This window comes from Pleurodeles waltl, chromosome 3_1 (genome assembly GCF_031143425.1).
Source record: "Pleurodeles waltl isolate 20211129_DDA chromosome 3_1, aPleWal1.hap1.20221129, whole genome shotgun sequence".
Classification (NCBI taxonomy): Eukaryota; Metazoa; Chordata; class Amphibia; order Caudata; family Salamandridae; genus Pleurodeles; species Pleurodeles waltl.
The window spans coordinates 1,694,602,481-1,694,622,163 of NC_090440.1; the positions used below are offsets into that span (position 1 = coordinate 1,694,602,481).

The 19,683-nt window shown below is 45.1% G+C and overlaps 1 protein-coding gene across 1 annotated transcript in view; it reads right to left on the minus strand.

Moving 5' to 3' along the window:
• Window positions 1-501: 501 nt before the first annotated feature.
• Window positions 502-19,683, minus strand: part of LOC138285509 (aryl hydrocarbon receptor-like) — an 811,968-nt gene continuing 792,786 nt past the window's right edge. The window contains exon 11 of the mRNA XM_069225503.1: window positions 502-4,063. Within this exon, the coding sequence (XP_069081604.1) occupies window positions 3,905-4,063 (159 nt within the window). The 3' untranslated portion in view covers window positions 502-3,904. The remainder of the gene's footprint in view (window positions 4,064-19,683) is intronic.

A 19,683-nucleotide genomic window follows, 5' to 3' on the forward strand; every position in this document is an offset into this window, starting at 1 on the left:
ATTGAGGAAGATTGCCGTGAGCATCCACTTAGAAAGATGGAGGCTACATTAGATAAAAGAGAAAGTAAAAATGTAAAGAATAATTGTAAAGAAATATGTAGTCGTTGTAGTATTGCTCTATGCGTCATTATATTGTTGTGTATTCTTTTGGCATCTGTAAACTGGATCATTATTACTCTGCAGCAAAAAGTTGTCTCTTCTCCTACCTCTACATCTTCTTCTACTATCTCTCCGCACCTATTTCACACTCTTCCCCAGCATGAACTCATCAGAAGAACTGAATACTTTAACAATTCCATCGTCCAGTTGTTACATCAACATCAGTTAGTGATCAATACAACTGACTGTTGGGTGTGTGGACTCATACCACATACGGTAGAAAAAGGAATGCCATATTTAGTTCTTCCATTCTCCTATGAAGGTTCCGCTTGGGCTTATTTTGTCATTTTCAATAATGCATATCAAAGTAAAATTAAACAACCTGTCAGTTCACATAGTGTTGGTTCAGATTTCAGTCATAGTTTATTGATAAAGGGAATGGTAGCTATGGCTAAAATCATGGAAAAAAGTGAAGCTTCCATAGATGAAAGAAAAGCATATACCAATTGGAACATAACTAATTACATTTCCAGCCTCAATGATAAGGTTAAGCAAGGAAAATCTCCTCCGATACGGGTCATACCCCAACAAGGAAATTTCTGTCTGCAAATAAATGGTAGAACTCCAAACACCGGACAAAGAGAAAGTTTATGTTCCCATACATATGTTTATTCAGCCCTGAATTCACTGCCGTTAGTACCATCTCAAGGTACATACTTCGTTTGCCACGATAGGGCTTATACATGGTTGCCAGCTGATTTCTCTGGTACTTGTTATATAGCCTTTCTTCTTCCCCCTACATACACCGCTCCTGCGAACCATCATAAAAATAGATATGGCAGAGGGATTGTGGATTCGAAAGACACAGCAGGACAAGAGGGAGGAGATTTCCTCAGATTAACATGAGTTTGTGTATCTTGCCTGAGTTCTGGCAAAAGGAGGGTCTGAGGAAATTCGATTTTTAATACGATCGTATCGACCCGCCATTTTGTGGCCCGCCGCCATTTTATGTTGCCTTCACTCAGGCAGCACAGCGAACGAAGTCCATTCTGCCTTTTCTGCTTATTCTGCAACATGGTGTTCAAAACAGCCTTCTGCCTCTATCTTTACAAGGCTGGTATTAAGGTCTGACCGAGTACACTAATCCCTGTCTGGTTTTCTAATCCTTGTTTCAACTATCTGTAGGCTCACACTATTCTCCGCCGATCTTATCTTATCGTCTGGCCTTCGCTGTCCTTTGCTAGTATTCTCTCATTTCACAACTGTCCTCCAAACGCACACAAACTTATCGCACCACATGCAACTTTGTTGTGGATCGGTTAATGAATTAGTTCAAGGGAGGGGTGACAAACACAGCTGGAGGGGAGGCAACCTTAAGTCACTTGATACTTTGTTTTCCAATTCCTTCTATTGGTGCTGTCTTGTTTTCCGACATTTCTATTGGCTCTGTTCTATCTTTACATTATTCTTACTGGCTCCTTTCTATGTGTTCTGGGAGTGTATGTAGTTAATAAATGGTTTTTATACGGTATATAAGATTGTGCGCCACAAAGTAAAGTGGCAGTCTCCTGAGAACATACCTTGTGTACTTCTTGGACACCTGTACTAGCTGCAGCTAATAAAATCTGATCTTTTACGCCTGACAGAGTGTCCCGTGTCTCTGTTAGTTGAGGCAGGTGAATCCAAGGAGATTTCAGGCGTACCCTGCGCCGCCAGGCCCATAAGGTTCTGGTTCTTCAATTCCATGCACCACACCAGCTCTACGGATATCTGACCCCAGATCATTCCATGCACCACACCAGCTCTACGGCTATCTGACCCCAGATCATTCCATGCACCACACCAGCTCTACGGCTATCTGACCCCAGATCATTCCCTGCACCACACCAGCTCTACGGATATCTGACCCCAGATCATTCCATGCACCACACCAGCTCTACAGCTATCTGACCCCAGATCATTGCCCACACCACACCTGCTCCACGGATCTCTGTCCCCAGATCATTGCCCACACCACACCTGCTCCACGGATCTCTGTCCCCAGATCATTGCCCACACCACCCCTACTCCACGGATCTCTGTCCCCAGATCATTCCATGCACCACACCTGCTCCACGGATATCTGACCCCAGATCATTCCCTGCACCACACCAGCTCTACAGATATCTGACCCCAGATCATTCCATGCACCACACCAGCTCTACGGCTAGCTGACCCCAGATCATTGCCCGCACCACACCAGCTCTACGGCTATCTGACCCCAAATCATTCCATGCACCACATCTGCTCCACGGATATCTGCCCCACGGATATCTGCCCCTGAGCTATCCATGCACCATCCTGCTCCACAGTCTGCAGTCAGAACTTTCCAAGCAGCACACCTGCTCCACAGATATATGCCCCAAGGATCTTTCCTGCACCACACCTGCTCCACGGATATCTTTCCCAGAACTATGCTTGCACTACACCAGCTCCACAGATATCTTCCCCGAAGGTTCACTCTGCACCACACAAGCGCTACAGATTTGCCCCCAGTGCTTTCCTAACAGCACACCTGCTCCCTGGATATCTGGTAACAGAGCTTCCCCGTATCATACCTGCTCCACAAAAATCTGCACTCAGAGCTACAGATACCTGCCCCCAGCATCTTCTCTGCACCACATCTGTTTTACTGCTATCCCCCCTCAGATCTACCACTGTAATACTCCTGATTCTTTCCTTCCATCGCACCCCCTCCCCAGCTAGCACCCCTTGAACTTTCCCTACACCACACCTGCTCCCTACATATCTGTCCTCTGAGCTTTTCCTGCAGAACAACTGCTCCCCGGATATCCGATTCCAGAGCTTTATTTGCATAACTCCTGCTCTCCAGATATCTGCACGCACAGCTTTCCCTGCATCTCTACTGCTCCCCAGACATCTGCACCAAGCGTTTTCCCTCCATCACGCCCACTCCAAAGATATCTACCTTGATGTGTTGCATCAGCTAATAGCATTCTGTACTACTTCAAATGCCCCATTTATGCTCCCCAGATACCTAAAACTAGAGCTTCCCCAGTAAACCACCTGCCCTCAGATTTATCCACTAACAGCTTCCCTCATGCCCAACCTGTTCCCACATACCATCATTCACCCATTTCCTCTTCAGGTACCTGCATCTAGAGTTTTAAGTGTGACTCATGTTTTCCTGAAGGAGATACTCTGAGGGACATGCCAAATCCACTTCAAGAGATGTCTGCATCTAGTTCACCAGTGCCATACTTGCCCCCAAATACTTTCACTTAGAGCACACCTCATCTGGTTCCTAGATATCTGTACCTAGGTTTTTCCTAGTCACCCACATCTTCCCCCATGTCTTCACGTAGAGCTTTCACAGTGACTGACATCTTACCATGAATATCTGCACTTTGGTATTTTCGAGTATCCCACCTTTTCCACAAATAGCTGCACCTAAAATTTCCACATGCCAAACCTGCTCCCAATATATCATGACCCATGTTTTCCTTAGCAACACATAGGTTGCCAAGATATGTGCACACAGAATGTATCCAGTCCCACATCTGCTGTCCTCCAGACATCTGTATCCAGGATTTCCCGGGTGATACTCCTGCCTAGTGAATATCTGCAGCCGAGTTTCTATAGCGCAGCTCCTACTCCACAAACATCAGCCCCTGGAGTTACTCATACACCAGACGAGACCTCGACGTTTTAGGCATCCCGAGGACTCTTGATGGATTTTAAACGCATTTCTGTCCTTGGACATGCTTTGTGGGATAATCCTCCTTGGCCCTATCCAATCTATCGATCAATAATAGAAGACATTGCTGTGCAGATTAGAATGGAATGAGGTTTCTTCTTCAGGACATGGCGACTCCTCAGATGAAATGGCAGAGTTTCCATTGGGCAGGAGACCAGGCATTGGAAATTCAGGGAGGGGGTTTGTGACGACACAACCATTTCCTACCTACGAGAGAGAAGAAACACAAAGAAAAGTTTATGCTTAGACAAAGACAGTTCTTTTCTTGATATCAGTGCATATATTACAAGACTAACTATCGTTTATAGAATGCACAACACAAAATGCAATATCTCCTGGTTGTGTATATAGCAGTACCGTTGTTGATGGCACTTATTTTATTCACCTCAGTAAGATTTAGAGTGTTTCAGCATGGGCGCACTTTGGAGTTGTGGCCTGCTGGAGGCACACATATTTCTACAGATAGCTGTCAATTCACTGGGCCCGATTGCCAAAAGGCCTCCGCAGTCACGGTGGGGACCTCGCAGTCGCGGCGGGGTCCCCGTTTGTGGCGGAACCTCTGCAATGGGAAACTGCTGTAGGGAGATCCCGCCATAAGTGTGAGACCCCTGCCATAACTGCGAGGCTTCTGTTGCGACTACGTCCATTTGTGAATCAGGCCCTGAGTTATCTAAACTGTGGAGCTCACAAATCAGATCTCTGAGTGCTCGGACTGAGACCTGGAAAAGTTACTATTGGGAAACCTAATTCTTCACCTTAGGTATTCTCGCTGAATTTGTTAAAGGTGGAATATATCCATACATGTGTGAGATTTCGGTACACACTTTTTAAAAACAATTATTGGCAAAGCCATTAGGTCTCGCCTATGCAAGAGGTACTGGCTTTGCCAATGTGTTTTAGCCATGTTGAACACCAAAGTGGCTCCTGTTCAGCATGGCTAAAAACAAGTGCGTAGAGAAGAGTGGCATGGAGTGTCGTATAGTGGATTATAGTGTCATAGGGTGGAGTTTTGCAAAGTGTTGTGGAGTGGCGCAGGATAGAAAGGAGTGTCGTAGAGCTGAGTGTCATAGAGTGAAGTACCACAGAGTGGCGTGGAGGAGAGTGGAGTAGAGTAGAGTGATGTTGAGCAGAGTGGAGTGTTGTGGAGATGATTGGAATAGAGTGGAGTACAGTGGTGCAGGGGGGCATAGAGTGGAGTAAAGTGGAGTGGCATATACTAGCTCAAAATGGGGTGGCACGGAATGATGTGGAGTGGTGTAGAGTGTAGTAGCAGAGTAGGGTGGAGTAGTGTGTCAAGGGGGAATGGACTAGAGTGCAATGGTGAAGAGTGGAGTAAAGAGGCATGCACTGGCATAGAGGGAGTTGAGTAGAGTGTCAAAGAGTGAAGGGTCAGAGAGTGGACTGGAGTGGACTAGGGTGATGTTGAGTGGAGTAGGGTGGTGTAGAGTAGAGTGGTTTAGAGTGGAGTGGCACAGAGTGGAGTAGACTAGAGTGGCATAGAGTGGAGTAGAGTGGAGTGGCGTAGATTGGAGTCTTACAGTAGAGGGGCTACAGAAGGATGGGCATAGAGTGGAGGGGCACAAAGCGGAGGGGTGTACAGTGGAGTGGTGTGAGTGTTGTAGAGTGGAGTGGCATGGAATGGAGTGGAGGAGAGTGGAGTGTCATAGTATCGTAGAGTGGAGTGAAGTGATGTAGTGTTGAGTGTCATAGAGTGGAGTGGTGTAGAGTGGAGTGCAGTGAAGTCTTGCAAAGTAAAGTGTTACAAAGTGGCGTAGAATAAAGGGCGTAGGGTAGAGCAGAGCAGAGTGGTGTAGAGTGGAGTGGCCTGGAGTGTCAGAGTGGTGGGGCATAGACTGGAGGAGGTAGAGTGAGGGCACAGACTACAGTAAAGTGGTGCTGAATGGAGGGATAGCGTGGAGTGGAGTGGCATAGAGTGGAGTAGAGTGTCATAAAGTGGAGTATTGTACAGTGTTGTGGAGCAAAGTGTTGTGGATCGGAGTGTTGTAAAGTGGAGTGAGGTAGAGTGCAGTGCCGTATACTCATGGGAGGTAGAGAAGAGTACAGTGGTGAGGCATAGTGTAGAGTGAAGTAGTGTTGCAGAGTTGGAAAAAAGTCCCAGAGTGGAGTAGAACAGAGTGGCATAGAGAGTGAAGTAGAGTGGTGTAAAGTGGCATACAGTGAAGTAGAGTGGCATAGAGTGGAGTAGAGTGGCGTAGAGTGTTGTGAAGTGTCCTAGAGTGGTGTGGCATGTCAAAGAGTGGAGGGGGGTAGAGTTGAGTAAATTGTAGTAGAGTGGAGTGTCATAGAGTGTAACAGAGTGTTGTAGAGTGGAGTGTCATGGACAGGCGTAGAGTGTAGGGCCATAGAGTTGAGAATGGTGTGTTGGACTGGCATGGAATGGTGAAGAGTATCGTGTCATAGAGCAGAGGTTCACAGAATGGAGGGGCATAAAGTGAAGGGGCGTAGAGTGGAATAAAGTGTCATAGATTGGAGTGCTATTCATAGAGTGGAGTTAAGTGACGTAGAATGGAGCAGAGTAGAGTGTCATAGAGTGAAGTAGAGTCATAGAGTGGAGTGGTGTCGAGTGATCTAGAGTTAAGTGGCACAGTGTAGCTTAAAGTGGTGTTGAGTGGCACAGAGTGGAATGGAGTGGAGTGGCGTAGAGTGGAGTTGAGTGTCAAAGTTGAGTGACGCAGAGTGGAGGGGTGTACAGTGTCGTAGAGTGCAGTAAACTGTTGTAGACAAAATGTTTTAGAGTAAATTGGCAAAGTGTGGACTGCTATAAACTGGAGTGGCGTGGAGTGGCATAGAGTGAAGTGGCATGAAGTGTAGTAGAGTGGAGTTGCACGGAGTGGCATAGAGTGTCACAGAGTGGCATAGTTTGTTGTGGAGTGGCATAGAGTGGAGTGGCATGCAATGTAGAGTAGAGTGTTGTAAAGTGGCTAGAGTGGAGTGGTGTAGAGTGTTGTGGACTGTCCTAGAGTAAAGAGTTGTAAAGTGGAGTAAAGTGGCGTGGAGTGTAGTAGTGTGGAGTGGTGTAGAGTGGTATAGAGTGAGAGGTATAGCGTGGCATTTCATAGAGTGGCGTGGTATAGCATAGCATGTAGTAGAGTGGAGTGGTGTAGAGTGGAGTGTCATAAAGTGGAGTGGCTTAGAGATGAGTAGAGTGGGCTGGAGTGAAGTGGTATAGAGTGTTGTGGAATACTGTAGAGTGGAGAAGAGTGTCACAGAGTGGAGCAGAGTAGAGTGGTTTAGAGTGTTGTAGAGTGAGGTGTCAATAGAGAGGAGGGAGATAGAGTGGAGGGGCGTCGAGTAGAAGAAGGGAGGGGAGTGTTGTAGAATAGTGGAGTGGAGTGTTGCAAAGTGTAGTGTTGTGTAGTGTTGTAGAATGGAGTGGACTAGAGTGTTATAGAGTAAAGTGTTGTAGAGTGGAGTACAGTACAGTAGGGTGTCATTGAGCAGAACAGAGTGGGGCAGTGTGGTGGAGAGTGGATTATTTATAGTGGAGTGGTCCAGAGTGGCGTAGAGTTAAGTGGCTTAGAGTGGCATAAAGTGCAGTGGAGTAGAGATTCATAAAGTGGCGGGTGTAGAGTGGAGGAGCCCTAGAGTAGAGTGCAGTAAAGAATAGAGTACACTGGTGTAGAGTAAAGTGCATAGAGTGGAGTGTTGTAAATCGCGTAGAGGTTTGTAAAGTGGAGTAGAGTAGTTGCAGCAGTGTGGTGTAAAGTAGAGTGGTGTAGAGTGTCCTGGAGTGGCATGGCATGTCAGAGTGGTACAGAGTGGAGGGGACTAGACTGAAGTAAAGTGTCATAAGGTGGAGGTGCATAGAGTGTCAGAATGGAACAGAGTGCTGTAAACTGGATTGTCATGGAGTGGCGTAAACTGTGGTAGAGTGGCGTGGATTGGTGTAGGGTGGAGCGTCATAGAGCAAAGGGACGTAGAGTGGAGGGGTGTTGAGTGAAAGGGCGTAGCGTGGAGCAGAGTGACTTGGAGTAGAATAGAGTGGCATAGGGTGGAGTAAAGTGGCATAGAGTTGAGTGTTATAGAGTGGAGTGTCATAGAATGAAGTGGCGAGAGTGGAGTAGAGTAGCCTTGAGTTAAATGGCATAGAGTGGCGCAGAGTGGTTTAGAGTGTCGTAGAGTGGCATAGAGTGGAGTGCCATAGAAAGGAGTGACATTAAGTGGAGTGACACAAAGTGCAGGGGCATAGAATGGAGTGGCGTAGAGTGGCACACAGTGTCATAGAGGGAAGTTTCATAAAGTGGAGTAAAATGGCATGGAGTGGCATACAATGGCATACAGTGGCATCCAGTGTCAGAGTGGCATAGAGTGGAGTGGCGTAAAGTAGGGTGGAGTGGAGTGTTGTTGAGTGGAGTAGAGTACAGTGGAGTAGAGTGCAGTACAGTGGAGTAGTGTAGGATGGGTTAGAGTGGAGTAGAGTTGAGTGGTGTAGAGCGCTGATCAGGTAAGTGGCGTAGAGTGGCACAGAGTGCAGTGGAGTAGAGATGCACACAGTGGCTGGGCATAAAGTAGAGCGGAGTAAAGTGTTGTTGAGTGGAGGGGCATAGAGTTTCAGAGTGGAGTAGAGTGTCATAGAGTGGAGTATCGTAGAGTGTCATGGAGTGGAATGAAGTGTTTTAGAGAACAGTGTTAAGTGGAGTGGGATAAAGTGAAATGTTGTAGAGTGGAGTGGGGTAGAGAAGGGCAGAGCGGAGTGCAGTGGCATAGCGTAAAATGGACTAAAGTGTCATAGAGTGAAGAAAAGTGCTGTAGAGTGGAGTAGAGTGCCAAAGACTGGAGTAGAGTGGCAAAGAGTGGAGTGTCAGAGTGGCAGAGTTTCATAAAGTTGAGTGAAGTAGTGTAGTGTCATGGTGTGGTCTAGTGTGGCGTGGAGTGTCCTAGAGTGGTGTACAGCAGAGGGGCATAGAGTGGAGTAAAGTGTCATAGAGTGGAGGGGCACAAAGTGTCCTAGAGTGGAACAAAGTGTTGTAGAGTGGAGTGGTGTGGAGGGACGTAGAGTGTGGTAAAGTGATGAGGATTGGTGTAGAAAGAGTATCGTAGAGCAGATGGTCATAGACTGAGGGGCATTGAGCAGAAGGGCAAAGGGTGGAGTAAAGCGGCATAGGGTAGAGTGGAGTGGCATAGTACAGAGTGGAGTTAAGTGACAGAGTAGAGTGGAGTAAAGTGGCATAGAGTCAAGTGTCATAGAGTGAAGTACAGCGGAGTGCCTTAGAGTAGAGTGGAGTGGAGTGGCATAGCACAGAGTGGAGTAAAGTCTCATAGAGAGGAGTGGTGTGGAGTGTGTCGAGTGGAGTAAAGGGGCATGCAGTAGAGTGGCACTGAATGTTATAGACTGTTGTAGAGTGGAGTGTCAGAGTGGCTAGAGTGGAGTTTTGTAGAGTGTCACAGAGTAAAGTGGTGTAGAGTTGCATAGGAGTGGAATGTCATAGAATGGAGTATTGCATAGTGGAGTGGGATAGAGTCTAGTATCGTAGAGTTGAGTGAAATAGATAAGAGTAGAGTGGAGTAGAGAAGCATAAAATGGATTAAAGTGTCATGGAGTGGAGTACAGTAGAGTGGTATAGAATGGCCTAGAGTAGAGTGGCATAGAGCAGAGTAGAGTACAGTGGCATGCAGTGGAGCCTGGTAGAGTGTTGCAGAGTGGAGTAGAGTAAAATGACACAGAGTGAAGTAGAGTGGCATAGAAAAGAGTGTAGAGTGTTCATAGAATATCATAGAGTGGAGGGGCATAGAATGGAACGGTGTAGAGTGTGGTAGAGTGGCATGGAGTGCGGTAGAGTGGAATGTTGCAGAGAAGAGGGTTGTAGAGTGGAGGGGCATAGAGTGGGGTAAAGTGTAGAGTAGAGTTGTGTCAAGGAGTGGAGTGGTGTAGAATGAAGTAAAGCGGTGTATGGTGGAGTGAAATAGAGTGGCATGTCTTAGAATGGAGTGCTGTATAATGGAATGGCATAGAAGGAGTAGAGTCATAGAGTGAAATAGTGAAGAGTGGAGTAGAGTGGCCTAGAGTTAAGTGGTATAGAGTGGTATAGAGTGCTGCAGCGTGGCATTGGGTGGAGTGGATTGGCACAGAGTGGAGTGATGTGTATTAGATTGGAGGAAAGTGTTGTATAGTATGGTGGCATAGAGTGACGTAGAGTGGGTTGGAGTTGAGTAGAATGGAGTGACAAAGTGTAGAGTGGAGTAAAGTGTTAGTGTGGAGTGACATCATGGAGTGTCACAGAGTAGAATAAAGTGGTGTGTAGTGTTGTAGAGTGGAGAAGCATAGAGTGGAGTCAAGTAGGCTGTTTTAGATTGGAGTGGTATAGAGTTGCTAGAGTGGACTGGTGTGGCACAGAGTGGCACAGAGTGTTGTAGAGCAAAGTGCCATAAAGTGGACTAAAGTGGCCTGGAGGGTAGTAGATTGGATTGACATACAGCAGCATATGGTGTTGTAGAGTGGAGTGTCATAGAATTACATAAAGTGGAGTGGCGTAGAGTGTCACTGAGTGGAGTTTCGTAGAAAGTCTTAGACTGGAGTGCTATAAAGTGGCATAGGGAGGCATAGAGTGGAGTGGCATAGAGTGTCATGGAGTGGAGTATCATGGAGTGGAGTGGCGCAGAGTAGAGTGACGTAGATTGGAGTGGTGTTGAGAGGAGTAAAGTGGCCTAGAGTGCCATAGAGTGGAGTGGCGCGGAGTGGTGTACAGTGTCATAGAGTAGAATGGTGTAGACTAGCATTGCACAGAGTGCAAGTGTTGTGTAGAAGAGCTCCATACAGTGGCCTAGAGTGGGGTAGAGTGGAGTGGTATAGAGTAGAAATTTACAGAGTGAAGTGGTATATGGTGTAGTAGAGTGGAGTGTCAGAGTGGATTGGAGTGGAGTAGAGTGGGATAGGGTGGAGCAGAGTGGCACAGAGAGGCATAAAGTGGCATGGCGTACAGTGTTGTGGAGTGGCGTAGAGTGTCAGAGAGTTGGGGGGGGCAGAGAGTGGAGTAGAGTGTTGTAGAGTGGAGTGGCGTACCGTGGAGTATGCATGATGTGGTAGTGCACAGGCTATAAAACAACGTTTTAGTTGAAATGGCCATTACATTTGCACAGACATACAGTTTTACTGTACTGACAAAACTATACACCACAGAAACGATAATGTGTGAAAACTGCATCATCTAGAGCATTGTTTTTTTTATAGTATTAAAATATGTGTTTCAAGCACACTTCACAGTTAAAAAAAATGTGTTTCAATTTTGCTTTCCTAATTCTGATATATTCTGAAAGATTTGCACAGTTCATTTACAGACATTTAAAAACCTTTCCTTTCACACCCCCAGATTGTCAGATAAATCATCTCCCTTTGAAGTCAGAGAAAGAAAAGCAAACACCAAGTTCCCTCAGAAGACAGAGCCTGACATTTGACCACTGTCAGTGACTGCACAGTAAACGTGACAAGATAAGAACAACATTTAAAGGCCTGTTTACAGAAAGTGTGCACTTGTGGAAGAATACAGTAAACAGGGTATGCTCCATGGGTGGGACAAAGACATGCTTGGCAGTATAAAACAAATAAAGCCAGCAAACAGAAAGCAAGCAAATGTGAGTTACAAAGCCAATGGTAACCAATGTGTGGAATGCATTCTTAGGTCCGTTTTCAGAATGTCCCCAAAAAGTCTTTTAGCAACCAGACAGCTGTTCTATTTGGTAGGCTTCAGCCTAAAAATGTTCATGTTGTCCAATCAAACACAATAAACAGAAAACATGGCCAAGACAGCAACTTTTTGGTTTTGCATTTTTATGTAGTGTGAGCACTCTACATGAGCGCCCGTCGCATTACACAAGGTCACATTGATTTACTATATATTTTTTTACCAATGAGCCAAAAAACAACAAACAATAAGGCCTTCATTATAACAATGGCGGTAAAAAGCACCTACCCCCACGGTGAGGGCCACTAAAATGGTGTCACCGCGGCTACCATCCGTCTGCCATATTATGATCACTGCCGGACTTCTGCCACAAGAAGAGGGGAAATTCGGCAGTGATCATACTGGCGGACGGTGGTAAGCTGGCGCTGCTACTACCAGCACCGCCACACCAGTTGAACGCCGCCAGCTGTATTATGACATATGGCCTGGCGGTATTCTGCTGGCGGGGTGCTGCCGGCGGCAGCAGCACCCCTACCGGAAGACCTCTTCGCCCAGGGTAAGTCAGGCTTCCGACAGGGGAGGGAGTGGAAGGGTGGGAGTGTTGTGTGTGTGTGTCTGAGTGTGTGCATGTCTGAGTGTGTGCATGAATGTGTGAGTGTGTGTGAATGCGTCTGTGTGTGTTGTGTTGTTTGCGTGGTGGTATCATGTGAGTGAATGCGTGTAGGAATGGTGAAGTGAGTGCGTGTCTGCATGTCAGTGTGATCGTTGTAAGAATGTGTATGAGCATGTCTGGAAGTATGCATGTATGAATGTGTGTATGCCAGTGTGTGTATGAATGCGTGTATGCCACTGTGTGTATGAATGCATGTATGCCAGTGTGAGTGCTTGGGTATATGCGTGGTGCGCGTCTGCGGGTGTGTGCGTGTATGGGGGTTACAGGGGAGTTTGAGGATCGGAGGGGGTGGGGGTGTGTGTGTGTGAGGATCGGAGGGGGTGGGGGGAGTTTGGATGGAGGGGGGTGGAGGGTGTCAGGTATGTGTTGCAGGGGGTGGGGGAGCTGCCTACCAGTGACAGGGAAAGAATTTCCTGTCACCGGTAGGGCCTACCACTGTGGTTTTCGTGGCATTGCTAACGCCATGAAAACCATGGTGGTAGGGAGGCTCATAATGCAGGTGGCGGTACTATGTCGGCCGCCAGGCTGGAGATTGACATCTCCGGCCCGGCGGCTGATACCGCCATGGCAGTATGAGTGGAGAAGTGGCGGGTTGGCTGCAGCCAAACCGCCATTCTCATAATGTGGCAGTATGTACCGCCAGCCTGTTGGCAGTACTACCGCCACATTTCCACTCACCACCTGGGTCATAATGACCCCCTAAAATTGGCTGAAAATACCACTCCAGAAACAATGTACTTGGAGCAACAAAGAAAACAGTAATGTGCCCTTTTACAAAGCATACAGATATTAGAAATTGAACTCTGCTTGAGGAAGAATTTTGGGAGACTGCTCTAACCCATCATGCCCAGCAGGATGCCAATTAGGCAGTTTGTATTTTGAAGCATCAGAAGATACACCTATACAGTACACAGTACAAAACTGTGGCCCTTTAATGGGAACGTGGGTGGGGTTTTTGTGCATTCAGCAATAATACACGTGGTAAAGAACTAGTAAGTAACGTTTCCTTCTTCACAGTGGGCTAGCTTGGGGTAGGTGAAAAATTCCGCTCTACTGCCGGGGTTCGCAGTTTTCCCCACTCCGCATTCCACTTGGGACGTAGAATTCTGGCAAAACTCTGCTAATCGCCGCATGGCAGAGTTTTTTCTCGTGCGCAACTCACCAATGTTAAGTTGGCAAGCGTGAGAATTTGCACCCCTACCGTGTTTTTTGGTGCTAGAGTTTCTCCCTGTGAGATTTCTCAGTGTGGGCAGTTGTAGCAGGTCACGACTGTTCATGTTGAGAAAGGTGCCACTCTAGTAGAAAATCTAATTGCGTGGCATGAAGAAGCAGCACCATCTGGCGCACTACATGGTGCAGTTCGTGCGGATTTTACAGCATGGAACAAGGTCCCAGTGCTAAAAAACAGCACGAGCAGCGCCACATGCCCAAATTCCACCTGCTCCTGGAACTCCGAGGGATCTAACCCAAACTTAAGTGTGCGATCAGGACTACAGTCTTGAACTCTTGGGCACATAAATTACAAAGGGAAGCTTGATCTACAAAAGTATATGTTTTGGTGAGCCTAGAAATATTTAACAGAATTATGGGCTAATCTCCAAGTGGCACCCTAACAAATGTCAGGAATGGGGATATTCTACAAAGGGAGTTGTCTACCTCTTTGTAGAATGTGCCCTAGATTTACAAGCTAACTACCTAATGGATGTCTTTTTAGAAGATGTTTTACTTTAAAAGGACTACTGCTTTTGTTCCATGATTTGTTTTTTTCAGAATGTGATGAGTGAGTGATGCTTTAATTTACTGTAACAAATGAAGTACAAATGTAGGAATTGTTTCCTCTTCTCTAGGCCAAAAGACGTACGAGTTTCCATTTACATCTTCATTTTATGGATTTCCTCATCTACTGGTGGACCAAGGTGAGATATTCCTTACATGTATTTTGTTGTGGATGAAGGGTTAAAGGTGTAAGTTTAAACGAAGGTGAGCATATTACTGAAATCCCATGGCAAAAGTGCGCTGTGGCCAGATCAGCTGTATGCTTTGCTACATCAGTCAGGTTATCTGAAATAAACATCCCTTCTTTTATTATTTCAACTAAACCCACCCTTTTGTCACTTGATAATTACTACAGGAACTGATTAACTGAAACCCGCACAGAGCGATAATTTAACTGTTAACGTTTTCAGCCAAATGTACTATTTTGACGTTGGCTACTTAGTTAAAAAAAACAGCAACTGTTAGCTTATTGGGCATGATTTCTGTTTATTTTGTTTTATGGAAAATATAAACTGCAGGTTGTGATGTCACCCAGATAATTGTCATAGTGAAAAAAAACGCAACTGCCTAAAATATCTGGACTGCCTAAGGGCCTGATTTAGAGTTTGATATCCTGTCCGCCGTATTACAATCTCCATAGACTATGATGCAATCGCAATACAGAGGACAGTCACGTTTGTGATGGATTAACTCCCTCTGCCAAACTCTAAGTCAGGCTCTAAGTGAGGTAACTCAGATGATCTTCCTCACTTAATGAAAAAATTTAACTGCCTAAAAAAGTGAACTGCCTAAGTGGCACACTGCTCGACATATTGAGAATAGCACAGTCTTTCATGATTCTTAAAGGAGCAGGGTTTAATTTCTAATATGCATAAGCTTTTCTTTTAGGCATCACTTTCTATTTTCCCTTTTGCTCTAAATGAACTGTTCCTGGAGTGGTGTCTTCAGCCAAATGTACAATTTTGACCTTGGCTACTTGGTAGAAAAAGTAAATGTTGCCTTCTTAGGCGTGTTTTCTGTTTATTGTTTATTTTGTTTTATTGAAAAAATATTAACTGCAGTTTGTGAGGTCATCCAGGTGTCTAGGGTGCAGCTGACAGAACCAAGCCTAAGAAGTGCAAGACGGAGAACTGGAATACCTAGTAACATTAGTTTGTTGTAGAGCTTGGGGATGAGTTCTCCATCACCTGTTGTGCATGTCTTACACTTTTGTAATGCTCTCACCACGGGTTAACCTCCCTGTAGGTTTGGTAGGTCTCGCTTTGGCTCTGATCCCTTTGTTTGGCCCTTATTCCCTTGTTTTCCTTTTCCTAGCAGCAGTGCATAATTTGTAAATAAATAAGTGTCAGAGCCCCAATAAGGAGTCCACCGTAGCTTGCGTCACCCACTGCCAGTGTGACAATTCAGACAGTTCAAGGCCCCCAAGGCTATACGAATGGCTTAGGCAGCAGGGACGGGTTGTTTTTAATGTATACTGAATTAATAAACAACTTCTGCTCTGCTCATCTATAAAGTACACAGACAGCGCCACCACGTGGCAGCTGTCATAAGTGCTGGTGTTGACAATTAAGTGCTGCTGGTGAGCACTGGAAACCAGCGGCACAAATTAAGCACTTCTGAGCAGTGCATTTGTATCTTCTTGTGGTGGCTGGTTTAATAACGCTGATCCTAAAACCCTAATCAAGAAGGGGACCAGTAAGACTCTTTATATTTTTGATATACATCTAGTGCTATTACTGGTGTAAGGAGTAACTTTTCCTTATTTCTAGAATGGCACACTTATCCACCACTGTTCCTTTGAACGCTATATAACCTTTAGTTATTACTGTATCTAGAGTCAAACTCAAGTCTTTGGCAGCTGGAGTTTTACTTCCTGCCCACTCCCCATTCTTCTACATTTGACATGCCCTGCTTAGCTCTCCAATATTGTTAGAACATTATTGTGTGGGAGTTTTGGAATTAACAGCGTGAGTCCAACATGTATCCTTTTCCCCTGTGACCTGACAGGCTGTTCATAATGCATAGATACGTAAAGAGACTAATCAGGGCATCCATGCTGATTGAGGTAAATTTATATTTGCTTAAAAAAACAATGCAAGTTTTTTGGCAACATTTTACTGCAAATACTACATTGATATGATGTTATCAAAGATATCATGAGTGCCGTAATTTGTGGGGTAATTAGCAGTGCACGGTGAGGGTGTGAGTTATAGTTAACTTGGGGCACGAGTTATAGTTACTTGAGGCAACTCTAACTATAACAGCTGAATTTCTATGGTTTTGTACATTTAAAGTATGAGCCTAACTATAACGTCCATGTAACCTTCGGTTATTTAAGTGAATCCCTATGTTTTTTAAATTCTATTTCCTAACTATAAAGTCCCTGTAGCATTTGTTTTTTTCAGTGAATTTCTATGGTTTTTTTAACATAATGTAATTTTTATTACTATCCGTTAATCCAACCACTGCTGTTCAAGGCTGAAGGCCCTGTGGCCAACTCCTATAATAACCCAAACCCACGCTGGGCACGGCCTTCAGCCATGCACAGCATTATTTGGCCACAGCGGCCAGATGCTTTAGCCAACCTCCCTAACCACCCAACCCCAAGCAGTCTGTCTCTCTGGGTGTGAGAGTGGCTGTGAGAGTGTCTGTCTGCGTGTGACAGTGGGTATATCAGTGTCTTAGTGGGTCTGAGTGGGTGTGTCAGTGTCTGTGTGGGTCTGTGAGTGGGTGCATGAGAGTTTCAGTGGGTGTATGAGAGTCTGAGAGGGTCTGTGAGTGGGTGCATGAGGGTCTAAGTGCAGCTGTGAGTGGGTGCACAACAGTCTGAGTGGGCTAGTGGGTGGGTGCGTGATTGTCTGAGTGAGGCTGTGAGTGGGTGAGTAAGGGCCGGAGTGGGTCTGTGAGTGGGAGAAAGACATTGAAAGAGAGAGAAAAAGAGTGAGAGGGAGCGAGATAGAGAGTTGTTAGGCTTTGATGGATGATATACTTAGAATGAGAAATTTTTGAATACATTGAAAAGAAAAATTTATTGGTAAATTAAAAAGATTGAAATCACCTTTTGAGTATGAGCCTTAAACTTCTGAAGTTCAAAAGGAATTAAAGAAGGAGAACGATCACAGGCTCATCCGGCGTAGAACCTTCAACTTTCAGTGTGAGGGGCTGTGATCTTAACCTTTAGGACATAGGTGACTCCTCACTGTGAAGCTTCTAGACATACCTATGACAGTCAACCTACGCATGTGATTGGGAAGAAATGTGATTGTTCCATCACTAGGAAGGTTTAACAGTCAAAACACTTGTAAATAAACAAATGCACTGCCAAGCAATACTGGGATTTGAACCTTCAGCCTATTGAGTGACAGCACAAGACCTTGACCATCAGGCCAGAGGTGATTATGTTCTGCCCTGCCTCCAAACATAACTATAACATTCGTACCAAAGATTTTGCTAGTCCTACTCTGTGAAGCCATTGCATGGAGAGACCATTGCAATGGCAATCTCTCTCTCTTTCTCTTTCTTTTCAATACTATTATGAGATGGAAGAGAAAGAGAGTGAGTGACAGGACCGCAGAGGAAGCCTGAGGGCCCCCGCAGTCCAAGCTGGCCCCCCATGTCCCATGGAAGCTGCCAGCGGGAGCTGCTTGACAGATCCCGCTGTCAGAAAGCGAGCTTTGTTTGCTTTTGTTTGGTGGGAGCTGTCAGTCCCCCGCATCACATTGCATTAAGGCCCTGGGGAGGTGCCGGTCCCTAGGGGTCTAGGAGGGTCCACCGGCCCCCTCTAAATCAGTTAAGGCATTTTGCCCCAGAACGAGTGGTCCGTGAGGCGCCGCGTTGCCCTCCCCGCATGCATTATGAGCAAAGCTCAGGGGAGGTGGCGGTCCGATGGGAAAATATAAGCCCTGAAGTGGGGCCACGTGCAACCCCCTCCTTACATTTTTCATGCCCCCAGGACCTGGCCCACAAGAGGGCTTATTAAAAAACAAGCACAGGAGACCTTGTTTTTTTTTTTTTTTTTTTTTTTTTTTAAGTATTACAGTGAATTTGCGATTACATCACAAATTCACAGTACAATTCTTTTTTTTAAAGTGTTTCTTTGCCCTGGGAGGGGGTCCCTCTGGGACCCGAGCACCAGAACTAAGTGGTCAGGGTGTCTCTACCCTGGTCCCTTTTCCTTTTTTTTGGCGTTTTTTGTTGGAACTTGGCTGAAGCCGAGTCCCAAGAGGGCTACCAACACTTCCTGATAGAAGTGTTGGCAGTCAATCAGTGCTGCGCATTTCCCTGCATGAGCTCGTCCTTATTCACAAATTCACTGCAAAGGAACCGCTGCCCTAGATATCTACATTTCGTTTCCCTTTACAATCTCCTAAACTACCGGACAGATTTACACCAAATAAGTGAAAGTGTAATCTGCATACCAAAAGCTAGTTTTCTGCCAAATGTGGCATAATTCCATCCAGTGGTTCGGGCTGTAGTCATGTTCAAAGGTCCTCTGGGAATTAACATGGGAAACATATGCCTTTTTGCCCCCCCTTTTCCTCGACCCCTGGCTTGACAGGTCACCCCGAAACTTTCCATGTGCAATAAGAATCACCGGCACACTTTTTTTGGGAAAATTTTGTGAAGAGTCATCAAACAGTGCCAAAGATATAAGCAAGTCAAAAAACGCTTTTTCTACGCAAACATGGTCCTAACTATAACTACCTAGTGGCGCCACTAGGCAATATATATATATATATATACATATATATATATATATATATATATATATATATTTATATAAAATACGTCAGTCTTTGCTATTACACTGTACACAACTCCACTCTATGCCAGTCTAATCTATACTATTACTGTACGGAACTGCAGTGTATGCCACTCCACTAGTCGCTACTCCACTATACGTTATTCCACTCTACGCCATTCCCCTGTATGCCGCTCCACTCTATGCTATATAGATAAAATATATATATATATATATATATATATATATATATACATACACACACATATATATATATATATATATATATATATATATATAAATATATAAAATACGTATATACATAGTTACGGTTATCTCCAGTAACTAAAACTTGTGCCCTAAAGTAACTATAACTCACACCCTCGCCATGCACTGCTAATTACTCCAGATATTAAATCACTAATGACATCATTTGATAACATCTTTGGTAATATCAGTATAACATTTGGAGGAAAATTATTGAGGCATAAACTGTGCATGGCTGGGGCACGAGTTACAGTTACCTTAGGGCAGGAGTTCTAGTTACTTGAGATAACCATAACTATAACTCCTGAATTTCTATGGTTTTGTGCATGTAAATTCAGGGCCTAACTATAACGTCCCTGTAAACTTTGTTTTTTTAACTGGATTTCTATGTTTTTTTAAATTCTATTTCCTAACTATAATGCTTATGTAACCTTTGGTTTTTAATTGAATATATGTACACACACACACACACACACACACATTACCTACTGGTAGTCGTCAGTAGGTAGAGATAGTTAGGACGTAGCTTCCATAGCAGAAGCATTTTTTGTTTTGCTAATAACTTTGGCACCGTTTGATGAATCTTCATGAAATTTTCAAAACTAGTTTGCCATTCATGTCAGATGGTGTCTCGAAAGATTTGAGGTGTCTCATTGAGCTGGGCCCTAAAAAAATGGGGAAGCCTTAAAATGTGTTTTTCCCTTGTAGTTTCCAATAGAGATTTTGGACA